Source organism: Epinephelus moara, chromosome 4, assembly GCF_006386435.1.
Source record: "Epinephelus moara isolate mb chromosome 4, YSFRI_EMoa_1.0, whole genome shotgun sequence".
Taxonomy (NCBI): Eukaryota; Metazoa; Chordata; class Actinopteri; order Perciformes; family Serranidae; genus Epinephelus; species Epinephelus moara.
Genome location: NC_065509.1, coordinates 22485471 through 22501315, shown reverse-complemented (window position 1 = coordinate 22501315; position 15845 = coordinate 22485471). Strand labels below are relative to the sequence as shown.

The 15845-nt window shown below is 41.3% G+C and overlaps 4 protein-coding genes across 4 annotated transcripts in view; all 4 read right to left on the bottom strand.

Annotated features, from left to right (window-relative positions):
* The window catches only part of LOC126388510 (protocadherin gamma-C5-like), a 329671-nt gene that overhangs the window by 293410 nt on the left and 20416 nt on the right, over window positions 1-15845 (bottom strand). The gene's annotated exons all lie outside the window — the stretch shown is intronic.
* LOC126388560 (cadherin-23-like) overlaps window positions 1-15845 on the bottom strand; it is a 38124-nt gene that overhangs the window by 5856 nt on the left and 16423 nt on the right. The window lies entirely within an intron of this gene.
* LOC126388527 (putative protocadherin beta-18) lies at window positions 3795-6380 on the bottom strand. The gene has a single exon (XM_050041701.1). It carries the CDS (start codon window positions 6249-6251, stop codon window positions 3828-3830), a length of 2424 nt encoding a protein of 807 aa, XP_049897658.1. The 5' UTR covers window positions 6252-6380; the 3' UTR covers window positions 3795-3827.
* The window catches only part of LOC126388562 (protocadherin beta-16-like), a 14286-nt gene continuing 7831 nt past the window's right edge, over window positions 9391-15845 (bottom strand). The window contains exon 3 of the mRNA XM_050041759.1: window positions 9391-11316. Within this exon, the coding sequence (XP_049897716.1) occupies window positions 9391-11316 (1926 nt within the window). The remainder of the gene's footprint in view (window positions 11317-15845) is intronic.

The window sequence follows — 15845 nt, the reverse complement described above, 5'->3', positions numbered from 1 at the left end:
CACCGGGGCACCGTTCACCTCACCGGGTAACAGAGAATAAATCACTGTACCGTTTTGTCTCCAGTCGGGGTCTCGAGCACTAACGGAACATAAAGTGGAGCCAGGTTTGTTATTTTCACTCACATATGCGCTGTACGACTGTTCCTCAAACACAGGTGGGTTGTCGTTGATGTCTGCTACAGATAACTCAACAGTTTTAGAGGAGGACAGAGGTGGAGAGCCCTCGTCAGTGGCAGTGATTGTAATGTTGTAATCAGACACTACTTCACGGTCCAGTTGTCCTGTGGTCACCAGAGAATAATAGTTTTTAATAGAAGGAACCAACTTAAAAGGGGCGTTTTGCTGAATGGAGCAGCGGACCTGTCTGTTATTCTCAGAGTCTCTATCCTGCACGTTAATGATGCCCACCTCTGTACCAGGTGACACATTCTCAGGTATGGGGTTAGTCAGTGATTTCAGATATATCACTGGGGCATTGTCATTTATATCCGTAATATCAATGATTAATGTTGCGTATGAAACTAATCCCAGACCATCTTTTGCACTTATCTGCATTTCATATGATGACACTTTCTCATAATCAATAGCTCCAGCTACTCTCACCTCTCCCGATTTACAGTCTAAAGAAAACGCGTTGTTGTTTTCATCTGAAACATGATCAAACTCATAAGTAATTTCGCTATTTATACCTTCATCTGCATCAGTAGCACTCACTCTGATCACCAGTGTATCTACAGCAGAGTTTTCTGGTAAACTGGCTTTATAAACGGCCTGGCTGAACACTGGTACATTATCATTAGCATCCAGCACAGTGACGTGTATGATTACAGTACCTGATCTCTGAGGAGAGCCGCCATCAAATGCGGTAAGCAACAACAAAATCTCTTTTTTGTCCTCTCTGTCTAATTCTTTGTCTAACACTAACTCGCAGTGCTTCCGTCCGCCAGATTTCATGTTTACATTTAGTTTGAAATGATTATTCTGCTGTAGTGAGTAGCCCTGAACAGCATTTTCTCCGATGTCTCCATCGTGTGCCTCTCCCAGAAGAAAACGAGCACCCTTGACTGCCGATTCCTGAATTTCAATTTTAAGCGTCTCCTCTTTAAACTGAGGTGAATTGTCGTTAATATCTTGAACGCGGATACTAACACGGTGCAGCTCTAATGGGTTTTCCAGCACGAGTTCCTGTTTTACAACACATGATGCCCTTTTCGCACAAAGCCCCTCTCTGTCAATCCTTTCTTGTACGATCAGGTCTCCGGTGTTGAGATTTACTCCGCAGTACTGGACGTTGTTATCCTCAGTATCGATACGGGCCTTGCGAGCAGACAGTCTGCCCACATCAAGTCCCAGATCCTTAGCGATATTTCCAATTACAGATCCACGTTTCATCTCCTCCGGAATAGAGTAGCTCACGTCTCCACAGACGGGGTGGAGGACAAGAAAAATAAAAGCAAGGCCGCAGATCAGCGCGAATATGCTGCATCCCATTGTTACTGCAAGACAGACCACAAGTGCTACCAACGATATGAAATGTATTATATCCTTGATATCATCCAGTACACATATATTTAAAAAATCAACACTGCGCGGTCATACCATGAAGCGGTTTTGCAATATGTGGTACAACAGCAGAGTCAGGCTTTAAATTCGATGAGACAGAAGGGTGGAGAGTGACTGAACCCTCTCGTTTACTGGTACATACTGACACCATGAGTATTTGTCTGGGTATAACATGGGGATGTAGTATTTTTGACATGCTTAAATATGACTCTTTCAGAGAAGCTCAGTAGTCAAAATAACAACACCAACACAAACAACAAAATAATAAAAGTAAAAGTACAAATAAAAATAAAAATAGCTCCACCATTTTAGTTTTTACCTCAGCATGATACAGGATGGCTTTGCCCCCCTTAATGTAAAAAGAAAAGAAAAAAAGCACATCACAGAAAGTAGGGATCAACTATTCAAACTGGATCTCCGAAACAGTCCTGTGTTTTCAAATAGCTTTTGGTTTGTCAAATAGAGACAGCAGAGGAACTGAGAGGGTGGACATTTATGTTAGATTTCTGTAGATGTTTCCTTTTATCTCAAATATGTACATGCTGCCTGAAAAATTACAATGATGTTCAAAAAAATGTTGCGTCCCATCGTAACTGAAACAGTAGTCGTGCTTTTTGTTTGTTTGTTTATTCTCTCCCTTCCAGCAAAATTTTTCCAATTCCATCTTACTGGGTTAAAATAGGATCAAGACAAATATAAGAAAAAGTAGTTCAATTTGGACCTTGTGTAGTATTTGTGCTCACATGCTTTTTATTTTGTATTGTTCAGATTGAAAGAATAAGTGAAAGAAATGATTTAAGCATTTAAATCAATGAGATCAAACCTAAGAACCATTATATTAAGTGACATACTGTTAACAGAGGCATTGTGTGTATCCAACCGTCATCAACAGTTTTACACATTGTGTTAACCTACCTGGAGCAACCAAAATATTGCTGTTGTTGTTTTTGTTGCTGTTGTTTTATTGTTGTTGTACTGAGCATCAATAACAGAAGGCATCTTTTACTTTCAAGGAGAGCTTTGCATCTGGCATTGGTCACTGAATTTACTCTGAATTTTGACATACTTTCACAAAGCTTTACCAACAGCTGAGACAAAGTCCAGATGAATAACACTGCCATTTCACTTTTCCTGTTGCAGTCGTAAGATGCACTTAATTAGACATTATTTCATTTTGACAGAATATTAAACTATTTCTGCCACTTTCTTTGTCAAAAAGGTGATTGATATTTATTTGAATGGGGAGATGATTTTAAAACTTCTTCCCCTCTCTTACTGGCACTTTTGCTTGCTCCACTATTCCTGGCAAGAAAAGTGCTATTCAAATGTGGTAAAAGTGGTTTAAAATACACCGTTAAAGATGTATGACCTTTATAATGTAAATCTTCTCATGTACAATTCCTTGAGTATAATAAATGTCAAAAGACTTCGGATTGTCAGAGCAAGTCATCTTGTCACTCCTTTTTAATTAAGTTTGCACAAGGACAACAAAAACATTAGACAAGGTTGTCCACCAAAGAAAAAGAAAAATGAAATCATGTAAAAGCCCAGAAAAAAGAAAACATATCATCGAGTGAGTACCATATCAGTTTAAGCGAGAATGCATTTAATAGCAATGCCTACATCACTCAAGACCACTACACACAAAGGAAGCCAACTCAAGCAGAACAAACAGAACAAACAAGCAGGCTAACATTTTATAATCATGGGGCTCTAAAACTGTGTCCCATTATCAATAACCAGTCATAAGCTCCATCTGGGTATCAGTCCGAAACAATGCCAAACAATTACATCACATAAAACTAAGGGCATATTCTAATAAAGACTAAAAGAATGTAGCAAATCTATATATTTTAGTAAAAATTTAAATTGGAAAGAAATTCAAAAGGAAAAATTCAGAGAGGAGAAAATGACAAAAAAAAATAGAAATATGCAGTATATATCTGTGAAAGATGATGAATTAGTCCTGAAAATGCATCACAAGACCAAACGGAGTTCAGCACCATGGACAGAGTACAAAGGACGGAATTTAAAGGTGCTCCTTTACAAGAGCAAAAAGGGCAATCACGTCAGGAGGCAGACTTTAGTTTCAACGTGAGAAAAGATTCCCGAATAACAAAATGGCCAAAACCTGAAATGTAAATCCGTCAGGGATCATTCTTAATTTTTAAGAACATTGTTGAAGTGTATTCAATCAAAACAACCGAAAAGAACAATGCAACCGAATGAAGTATAAAGCAAATTGCAGAATGGCGTCGTCGGGACTATGAACGCAAGTTGAACAATCTAAAATGTGTCCCTACCTCAGGAGAAGAATCACAATCTCCAAAGGCATCAGCAAAGTCTGATGGACTTTTCCTCAGAGTCTGGTCAGCAGGCAGTGTGTTGTCATTGTAAGATGACACGAACTTAAAGTCACTGGTTCTTGAACCTGTTGTCAGGTAGGCGTCATAATTGTAAGTGCTGCGTAAAGTTCCTGTGCCGTCAACATCTGCGTAATTAGGAGGGAGATAAGCGCTGGGGATGGCAACTGCTCCATCAAACAACAGTCTGGGCTTTCTCCTGCGACAAAACCTCACACCCAGGATGATGATGATGAAGGTCAGGAAAAACGTCGACACAGACACCAGCGCGATGATCAGATAAGACGTCAGTTTGGAATTCTTCTCATCATAAGAAATGTCCTTCAGTTCTGGCACCTCAGCCAAGTTATCAGAAATCAGTAAATACATGGAACAGGTGGCAGACAGAGAGGGCTGTCCGTTATCTTTCACTGACACAATCAGGTTCTGTTTCATGCTGTCAGACTCGGAAATGTCCCGCTGTGTCCTGATCTCTCCGCTGTGGACACCAATAGTGAAAAGGCCCGGATCAGTGGATTTCACTATATCATAGGACAGCCAGGCGTTCTGTCCGGAGTCCGCGTCCACCGCTATCACTTTGGACACCAGAGAGCCTCCGTGTGCAGCTTTGGGGACCAGCTCGGTCATGAAGGAGTTGCCCTCCGGCCCGGGGTACAGTATCTGAGGAGAGTTGTCATTCACATCCGATATGAACACACTGACGGTCACGTTGCTGCTCAGCGGAGGAGAACCGTTGTCTCTGCCCATCACGTGGACTTTAAAACTCCTGAACTGTTCATAATCAAACGACCTCACAGCGTGGATCACCCCCGTGTCTCCGTTAACAGACACATAGGAGGACACCGGGGCACCGTTCACCTCACCGGGTAACAGAGAATAAATCACTGTACCGTTTTGTCTCCAGTCGGGGTCTCGAGCACTAACGGAACATAAAGTGGAGCCAGGTTTGTTATTTTCACTCACATATGCGCTGTACGACTGTTCCTCAAACACAGGTGGGTTGTCGTTGATGTCTGCTACAGATAACTCAACAGTTTTAGAGGAGGACAGAGGTGGAGAGCCCTCGTCAGTGGCAGTGATTGTAATGTTGTAATCAGACACTACTTCACGGTCCAGTTGTCCTGTGGTCACCAGAGAATAATAGTTTTTAATAGAAGGAACCAACTTAAAAGGGGCGTTTTGCTGAATGGAGCAGCGGACCTGTCTGTTATTCTCAGAGTCTCTATCCTGCACGTTAATGATGCCCACCTCTGTACCAGGTGACATATTCTCAGGTATGGGGTTAGTCAGTGATTTAAGGTAAATAACTGGGGCATTGTCATTCACATCAGTAACATCTATTACAACTTTAGCATAAGAGGTTAAACCTAAACCATCTTTAGCTTTCACGCTCATTTCAAAAGAACTCCTTTCTTCAAAGTCAATCACACCAGTTTTTCTGATTTCTCCAGTTGTAGGATTCATAGAGAAAACATTTACATCGTCATCAGATACGTGACCAAAGTCATACGTCACATCTCCATTGACTCCTTCATCTGCGTCAGTAGCACTAACAGTAATCACTATAGTATCTACAGGAGAGTTTTCAGGCAGACTGGCTTTATAAACGGCCTGGCTGAACACTGGGGCGTTATCATTAGCATCCAGCACAGTGACGTGTATGACTACAGTACCTGATCTCTGAGGAGAGCCACCATCTAAAGCTGTCAGAAGCAAATTAATCTCTTTTCGTTTCTCTCTATCGAGTGTATTCTCTAGTACGAGTTCAACCTTGTTGCTGTCAACAGCGAGAATAAAGTTGTCGTTCTTTTGTAGGCTGTATCTTTGAACAGCATTTTGACCTATATCTGCGTCATGGGCCTCCTCGACAGAGAAGTGGTTACCTTTAAATGCTGACTCGCTAATTTCCATTTCAATCAAGTTATCTTTGAACTGTGGCGAGTTGTCGTTCACATCTTGAATATGAAGACTTAGTCGATGAAGCTCCAGAGGATTTTCTAACACCAGATCAACCTTCACAACACACGACGGTTTCTTGCCACAAAGGCTTTCTCTGTCAATTCTCTCCGATGTGACCAAATCTCCAGTACTCAGATTAATATCACAGTACCGCTTACGAGTCCCCTCAAAATCAACACGGGCCTTTCGGGAAGATAATGTCCTCAGATCAAGACCGAGATCTTTGGCTATATTTCCAATAACAGACTCGCGTTTCATCTCTTCTGGAATAGAATAACTCAGGTCTCCATTAACGAGGTGCAGCGTTACAATGAAGGAAGCAAAGCAGAAGATCGGGCCTACTGCTGGAAATCCTTTGTCTCGCATCCTGACACAAAACGCGTCTTCGGCTCGTAAAACTTACTGTCCACAGCGAAATAACGGATTAATCCAAAAAACAGTCAGTAATCCAACACTTGGCACCAGAGTCCAAAAGATATGTCCGAGGATTTAGCCGATTCCCCCGCAAAAATACAACTGATAGCCATTCAGCATCAGTGGGTGGAGTGGTGTGTGATTATTTTCTGCAAGCCAACAGCGACACCACGAGTCGTTTATCTATCTTCACAGTGTTATGTTAGGAAATATTCTTCACAAAACCTCAAATCACGCCACAGTAATCATCAGTTATGTCCACACAGCCTGTGCAGTATATGTGGGGGAAAGCATCAATGCAATGGATAACATGCAGAGAAAAGGGACAAAATCGGATTGAATATGACCGTTTCATTTTGTCCTCAATATATTAACATAAAATACAACTTAAATGTCCCTAGTTAAGTTCAAGATGAAGAATTTCGGCTGCAGCACAACAGCAGTGCAAGGTACAGGACCATGGAGAGTGGCTGAAAAAATACTCAGTTTGCTGAAGGAAAAGTACAAATACCACAATTTAAAAATACTCCATTACAAGTTAAAGACCTGCATTTGAAAAAAAAATACTAAGTAGAAGCACAATAATACTATCAGCAAAATTAACTTAAAGTATCACAAGAAAACATATTCGTTCAGCAGCAAAAATGATATTTTAATGTCATTTTTAGATTGTTAATACTGAAGCATCAGTGTGTAAACATTATTTCACTGAAGATGGCTGATCTGGATTTTGTTTTAATCTATATGCAGTTCTGCAGTTAAGTTCAGAGGTGCCTATCTCGCGGGTTGATCCCTCAACATTGGTCACTAAATAAAGCAGTCTTGAAGTTATTGACAGGAAGGGAAAGCAGAGAAAGTTCTGTAACACGAGTTTTGTTTTTTGTTTGTTTGTCATTGTCGTCATTGTCGTTGTTCTGTTTTGTTCTGTTGTACTTTAGTCTAATCTTTAAATCTTTTCTATTAAATAACGGGCCATTTTACCTCTTTGAGCCTTGAATTATTTAAATAAGTGCTTTAGACGGGGAATCTCTCTTTGGTTGAACTGCTTAAAACTCAGAAACATGTAATGTAACAAGGAGCTACAATAAAATGCTGCTTGGTTTGTCATGAGTCAAAAGCCAAAAAGGTTGGGAACCACTGGTTTAATCTGTAAAAATGTCTTGCATTTTTAAAGGTTATCATATGTTCTTAAACTCTTACTCTGAAAACTAGTTACCAACTATAGCTGTCAGATGAGTGCAGTGGAGTACACAGTGCAATATATCCCTCTTAAACATAGTGGTGTCAGTGAAAACTAGCATAGAATGAAAACACTGAAGTAAAGTACAAGTCCCTCAACACTGTACTTAGGTACAGTGGTTGAATAGATTTGCTTAGTTACTGTCTGCCGTGGTCCATAGAAAATAAAGTGGCTCACGGCTGAATATGGGATTTAACTTTTATTTAACTCACAAACAACATGTTAACGCACAGATTGTGTATGTGTGTGGAAAATAACGTACCTTAAACACAGACCATCTACTCATTGTTACTTGCTCAGCATTGAGAATTGGGTATTGTTTACCAGTACAACTGAGCTCAATGACATTTGATTGTAACACTTAAGTGGCCCTAACAATGTGAACAATGGCTTTGTTTTGCTTTAACTTTGTCATAGATGGATTATACTGTTTTTTGGCTATACATGAACACATACTACTTAGCCTCTGACAAACAGGGCTAACTCACCTTTGGCCATCACACTGCAACATGCACTAACACTGTAAAAGAACACTGACATAAAACTGAGGGTTAGCGCTCTAAGAAAATGACCTGAAGCCCCCAAGGAAATCTACAACAATCCAAACTGTTCAAACATACAAGAATTAACATTTCAATAAATTACGGCTCAAAATACAGAAACTGAAAACAGAAAAATATGTGAGTGTATAATTCTAAAGTTAAGTCATTGTTATCATCATCATCATCATCATCATAAACAATAACAATATAAATAATAATCCAAATCATTTTATTATTATCATTCATTGAGCCCATTAAAATATAACAGGGTGGCCAAAGGAAAATACACACCCACAGTTGCAGTTGAGCATGAGGAGTGTTTCAGCACCACGGAGAGTTACGTCAAGATTGGGGCATAACGGTGTCACCAAAAGACCAGGATGCTGTATGTTAAACTTTATCTACTGTCCAGGGACAGTGTTGTGAGACTCCACACATTTCAGAAGGTTTTAGTTTTAGTTTGCTAAAAAAACAAAGATGGTCAAAATCAGTTGTGCGACAGTATTAAACTCTGAATAGGATGCAAACGAAGCATTTTAAGCAGTCTTATTACCCCCTGTTGACAAGGGAGAAACAAATATGGATCACAAAAACCGGAAATGATGGGCTCCATGTTTGTGAAGATAGAGTAGCAGAAATGTATGAACATCTGCTGACGCAATGTACAACACTGACTATGAAAAATGACCAAAAATATCCTTCACTGACAAAACAGTTCATGTCAAACTCCACAAAATACTGCATCGGAAGTCACAAAATAAACTGCTGAACACAAAAAAAAAGGGAATACATAAATTGTGACAATAACAAGTTTGACATGTACCTGTAGTTATACCGTAGAAGAAGAAAGATGTGCAAAATAAATGACAAACAACAACCCAGACGTCTAAAAAGCACATCTCCACTTCTATCTTGTCAAATACCGACGCTACAATAAAATTTAAAAAACATGGATTGTTTGCTTTGAAAACAACAAGGTAATTAATAAGAATAAATCTTAGGCACAAAAACAACCACTCAGAACAAGGCATGTTTAATCGTTCCCTCTAAAGTTGATCCCTGAGAGAGAAGGTGATGAACTTTATTGTGCTTCAATCATTAAAGTTGCAGATTTTACTCGTCTGTGATTCTTTTAAATATGGTGGCAATAACTAAACCTTGGATAAGAATAAACAAATTCAGGAGTGACGAACTGCACCACGTTTAAAAACATCAACAAACAATTTATGTGCCCAAGTATCAACATATTTACGAAGAGAGACCAAAACGCATCTAAGGACAAATACTGCACAATGAGCGGTAAATGCATCTAATGATGAAGTGATGAATCTAAAAGAGGTGAGCGTATCAATATCAACGTCACACTTCCAGTCACAAATTGATCGGATTGGTTTGATGTTCCTACCTCTGGTGAAGCATCACAGTCTTCAAACGCATCAGCAAAGTCTGATGGACTTTTCCTCAGAGTCTGGTCAGCAGGCAGTGTGTTGTCATTGTAAGATGACACGAACTTGAAGTCACTGGTTCTTGAACCTGTTGTCAGGTAGGCGTCATAATTGTAAGTGCTGCGTAAAGTTCCTGTGCCGTCAACATCTGCGTAATTAGGAGGGAGATAAGCGCTGGGGATGGCAACTGCTCCATCAAACAACAGTCTGGGCTTTCTCCTGCGACAAAACCTCACACCCAGGATGATGATGATGAAGGTCAGGAAAAACGTCGACACAGACACCAGCGCGATGATCAGATAAGACGTCAGTTTGGAATTCTTCTCATCATAAGAAATGTCCTTCAGTTCTGGCACCTCAGCCAAGTTATCAGAAATCAGTAAATACATGGAACAGGTGGCAGACAGAGAGGGCTGTCCGTTATCTTTCACTGACACAATCAGGTTCTGTTTCATGCTGTCAGACTCGGAAATGTCCCGCTGTGTCCTGATCTCTCCGCTGTGGACACCAATAGTGAAAAGGCCCGGATCAGTGGATTTCACTATATCATAGGACAGCCAGGCGTTCTGTCCGGAGTCCGCGTCCACCGCTATCACTTTGGACACCAGAGAGCCTCCGTGTGCAGCTTTGGGGACCAGCTCGGTCATGAAGGAGTTGCCCTCCGGCCCGGGGTACAGTATCTGAGGAGAGTTGTCATTCACATCCGATATGAACACACTGACGGTCACGTTGCTGCTCAGCGGAGGAGAACCGTTGTCTCTGCCCATCACGTGGACTTTAAAGCTCCTGAACTGTTCATAATCAAACGACCTCACAGCGTGGATCACCCCCGTGTCTCCGTTAACAGACACATAGGAGGACACCGGGGCACCGTTCACCTCACCGGGTAACAGAGAATAAATCACTGTACCGTTTTGTCTCCAGTCGGGGTCTCGAGCACTAACGGAACATAAAGTGGAGCCAGGTTTGTTATTTTCACTCACATATGCGCTGTACGACTGTTCCTCAAACACAGGTGGGTTGTCGTTGATGTCTGCTACAGATAACTCAACAGTTTTAGAGGAGGACAGAGGTGGAGAGCCCTCGTCACTGGCAGTGATTGTAATGTTGTAATCAGACACTACTTCACGGTCCAGTTGTCCTGTGGTCACCAGAGAATAATAGTTTTTAATAGAAGGAATCAACTTAAAAGGAGCGTTTTGCTGAATGGAGCAGCGGACCTGTCCATTTTTCTCAGAGTCTCTATCCTGCACGTTAATGATGCCCACCTCTGTACCAGGAGATACATTCTCTGGTATGGGATTAGTCAGTGATTTCAGGTTAATCACTGGAGCATTATCATTCATATCAGTAACATCTATTATAACTTTGGCGTAAGAGGTTAGCCCCAACCCATCTTTGGCCTTTACTCTCATTTCAAAAGAACTACTTCCCTCAAAGTCAATCATACCTGTCACTCTGATCTCTCCCGTTTTAGAATCAATAGAAAACACATTTACATCATCATCGGATATGTGGCCAAAGTGGTACGTGATATCTCCATTCACTCCTTCATCTGCGTCAGTAGCACTAACAGTCATCACTATAGTATCTGGAGGAGAGTTTTCAGGCAGACTGGCTTTATAAACGGCCTGACTGAACACTGGGGCGTTATCATTAGCATCCAGCACAGTGACGTGTATAACTACAGTACCTGATCTCTGAGGAGAGCCACCATCGAAAGCTGTCAGAAGCAAATTAATTTGGTTTCGCTTTTCTCGATCAAGTTTATTTTCCAGTACGAGTTCAACCTTGTTGCTGTCAACAGCGAGAATAAAGTTGTCGTTCTTTTGTAGGCTGTACCTTTGAACAGCATTTTGACCTATATCTGCGTCATGGGCCTCGTCGATGGAGAAGCGGTTACCCTTTTCAGCAGACTCCCGTATTTCCATTTCAATCAAATTGTCGTTAAACTGCGGCGTGTTATCGTTCACATCTTGAATATGAAGACTTAGTCGATGAAGCTCCAGAGGATTTTCTAACACCAGATCAACCTTCACAACACACGACGGTTTCTTGCCACAAAGGCTTTCTCTGTCAATTCTCTCCGATGTGATCAAATCTCCAGTACTCAGATTAATATCACAGTACCGCTTACGAGTCCCCTCAAAATCCACACGGGCCTTTCGGGAAGATAATGTCCTCAGATCAAGACCGAGATCTTTGGCTATATTTCCAATAACAGACTCGCGTTTCATCTCCTCCGGGATAGAATAACTCAGGTCTCCATTAACGAGGTGCAGCGTTACAATAAAGGAAGCAAAGCAGAAAATCGGACGAAGTGGTGAAAATCCTTTGTCTCCCATCCTGACACAAAAAGGCGTCCTCGGCTTGTACAACTTACACTTTCCAGTGCGAAACAACAGATGTCTAAAAACGCTTAAAAAAATCCAACAGTAGACAGCAATATGTACGATACTGGACGTTCAGAAATGTAACTGTTTCTTCAGAAAATCTGCAGCTGATATCTTTGTAGCAGGAGTGGGTGGAGTGGTCAGAGCCTATTATCTGTCAGTCAACAGCGACACCATGAGTCACTTTTAATCTTCACACTAATATCTGATAAAATACTCTTCAACTAGTTTCAAACTACTTTATAGTTATTCACTCGCGTTCACATACACTGTGTGGTGAGCGTTTAATTTTCTTAAAACACAGACGCCAACAATTGTTTGTATTTGGCGCAGTTTTGGAGAGGTGCTGCTGACCCAGTACAGCTGGGCTAAATAAAATTTGGTGTGAAATGTTACCTTTGCTTCAGCTTTTAAAAAGTTATCAATATCAGCACGCACGCTATAAATAAACAAATACTCCATCGGAATATCCAGAGGAAAAGACCAGCTTAACTTCGACTACAACACTTTAACATTTACTAACACGGTGGCATTTTACTGCGATTTAAGACTGGTTTGTTGTTCCATATTTGAAACAATAGACTGAAGCAGTCACATAAATTACAACAATCTGAAGTTTTTATTGCATATAAGTCAAATTATTATAATCATCAGCATAATTACAGGAACGCAAACATCATGGCTGAGGAAAAGACGACATCTCAGTTTTCAGAGGTGCCCGAGAGCTTGAGAAATGTTTCAGCACCATGGACAGACACCTTCAAATTTGGCAGAGCTGATGTAACAAACATTGAAGCTATGTTGGTCTCCTGGTCAGTTTTTTTTACTATAAAAACGCTAGTTTGTGTCACTTTCAGAAAATTAAACACTGACTTAATGCCTAAACCGTTAGCATCCTACCCCTCGGCTGACTCAAAAGTAAGACTTTTGTTTATATCACCTGCTGATAAGCAACAGTCAATGGCACATGCTGATGACTGCAAAAAACGTGTTTTGTAGCATATAATGCAAATGTAAAGACACGGGAGAGTTGGCGTAGAATATAATTCTATGACAGCGTCATTTATTACGACACTCTTACTGTTAAAAATGCTTTTGTGATGTTTGTTTGTTTCCCCACGAGGCCCAGGGTTGCTAATGTGATCAATCAAGTTGAAACAACATATTGGTCGCCATGGCATCATTCATAATAGCGCATTAGTCTTTCTTAAGAAAATCCACAAATATCAACTTAATGTAACCAACGAATTGAATTACATATTAAGACGATGTTGTCAAGGTATGATGTTCAAAGAGTATATTTCTGAGATATGATCCGAACAGGACCACAAAAAACCCATTGACATCTATGTCTTGACACTAAGTATAAAAATTAAAAATCAAATTCTAAAAACGTTTCACAAATACGCATTCAGTGAGGAGTCCCATGGTTTTACAGAACGACTGATGAAAATATGTAATCATTTTCTAACGTAATTTACAAAGTAAAACCCGACAAAAAGTTTGCAAGGAGTTAAATTCAGCAGCTATAAAAACACTTTATAGAGAAAAACAAAACAACCTTCCAGAGGGAAATTAAAAACTATCAATAAACGAGCTACAAATGCACTGTTGCCAAAGAAGTAGGTACTATGAGTGGTTCCTACCTCTGCAGAAGGCGAAAAGTCGTCGAAAGCATCAGCAAAGTCTGATGGACTTTTCCTCAGAGTCTGGTCAGCAGGCAGTGTGTTGTCATTGTAAGATGACACGAACTTGAAGTCACTGGTTCTTGAACCTGTTGTCAGGTAGGCGTCATAATTGTAAGTGCTGCGTAAAGTTCCTGTGCCGTCAACATCTGCGTAATTAGGAGGGAGATAAGCGCTGGGGATGGCAACTGCTCCATCAAACAACAGTCTGGGCTTTCTCCTGCGACAAAACCTCACACCCAGGATGATGATGATGAAGGTCAGGAAAAACGTCGACACAGACACCAGCGCGATGATCAGATAAGACGTCAGTTTGGAATTCTTCTCATCATAAGAAATGTCCTTCAGTTCTGGCACCTCAGCCAAGTTATCAGAAATCAGTAAATACATGGAACAGGTGGCAGACAGAGAGGGCTGTCCGTTATCTTTCACTGACACAATCAGGTTCTGTTTCATGCTGTCAGACTCGGAAATGTCCCGCTGTGTCCTGATCTCTCCGCTGTGGACACCAATAGTGAAAAGGCCCGGATCAGTGGATTTCACTATATCATAGGACAGCCAGGCGTTCTGTCCGGAGTCCGCGTCCACCGCTATCACTTTGGACACCAGAGAGCCTCCGTGTGCAGCTTTGGGGACCAGCTCGGTCATGAAGGAGTTGCCCTCCGGCCCGGGGTACAGTATCTGAGGAGAGTTGTCATTCACATCCGATATGAACACACTGACGGTCACGTTGCTGCTCAGCGGAGGAGAACCGTTGTCTCTGCCCATCACGTGGACTTTAAAACTCCTGAACTGTTCATAATCAAACGACCTCACAGCGTGGATCACCCCCGTGTCTCCGTTAACAGACACATAGGAGGACACCGGGGCACCGTTCACCTCACCGGGTAACAGAGAATAAATCACTGTACCGTTTTGTCTCCAGTCGGGGTCTCGAGCACTAACGGAACATAAAGTGGAGCCAGGTTTGTTATTTTCACTCACATATGCGCTGTACGACTGTTCCTCAAACACAGGTGGGTTGTCGTTGATGTCTGCTACAGATAACTCAACAGTTTTAGAGGAGGACAGAGGTGGAGAGCCCTCGTCAGTGGCAGTGATTGTAATGTTGTAATCAGACACTACTTCACGGTCCAGTTGTCCTGTGGTCACCAGAGAATAATAGTTTTTAATAGAAGGAATCAACTTAAAAGGGGCGTTTTGCTGAATGGAGCAGCGGACCTGTCTGTTATTCTCAGAGTCTCTGTCCTGCACGTTAATGATGCCCACCTCTGTGCCAGGTGACACATTCTCAGGTATGGGGCTAGTCAGTGATTTCAGGTATATGACTGGAGCATTATCATTCATATCAGTAACATCTATTATAACTTTTGCGTAAGAGGTGAGTCCTAAACCATCTTTAGCTTCCACTCTCATTTCAAATGAACTGCTTTCCTCAAAGTCAATCAAGCCAGTTGCTTTAATTTCTCCCAATTTAGGATCAATAGAAAATACATTTACATCATCATCAGAAACATGACCAAAGTGATAAGTCACATCTCCATTGACTCCTTCATCTGCGTCAGTAGCACTTACAGTAATCACTAAAGTATCTGGAGGAGAGTTTTCAGGCAGACTGGCTTTATAAACGGCCTGGCTGAACACTGGGGCGTTATCATTAGCATCCAGCACAGTGACGTGTATCACTACAGTACCTGATCTCTGAGGAGAGCCACCATCTAAAGCTGTCAGAAGCAAATTAATCTCTTTTTGTTTCTCTCGATCAAGTGTATTCTCAAGTACGAGTTCAACCTTGTTGCTGTCAACAGCGAGAATAAAGTTGTCGTTCTTTTCGAGGCTGTATCTTTGAACAGTATTTTGACCTATATCTGCGTCGTGGGCCTCATCTATAGAAAAGCGGTTACCCTTAAATGCTGACTCGCTTATTTCCATTTCAATCAAATTCTGTCTGAATTTTGGCGAGTTGTCGTTCACATCTTGAATATGAAGACTCAGTCGATGAAGCTCCAGAGGTTTTTCCAACACCAGATCGACCTTCACAACACACGACGGTTTCTTGCCACAAAGGCTTTCTCTGTCAATTCTCTCCGATGTGATCAAATCTCCAGTACTCAGATTAATATCACAAAACTGTTTACGAGTCCCCTCAAAATCCACACGGGCCTTTCGGGAAGATAATGTCCTCAGATCAAGACCGAGATCTTTGGCTATATTTCCAATAACAGACTCGCGTTTCATCTC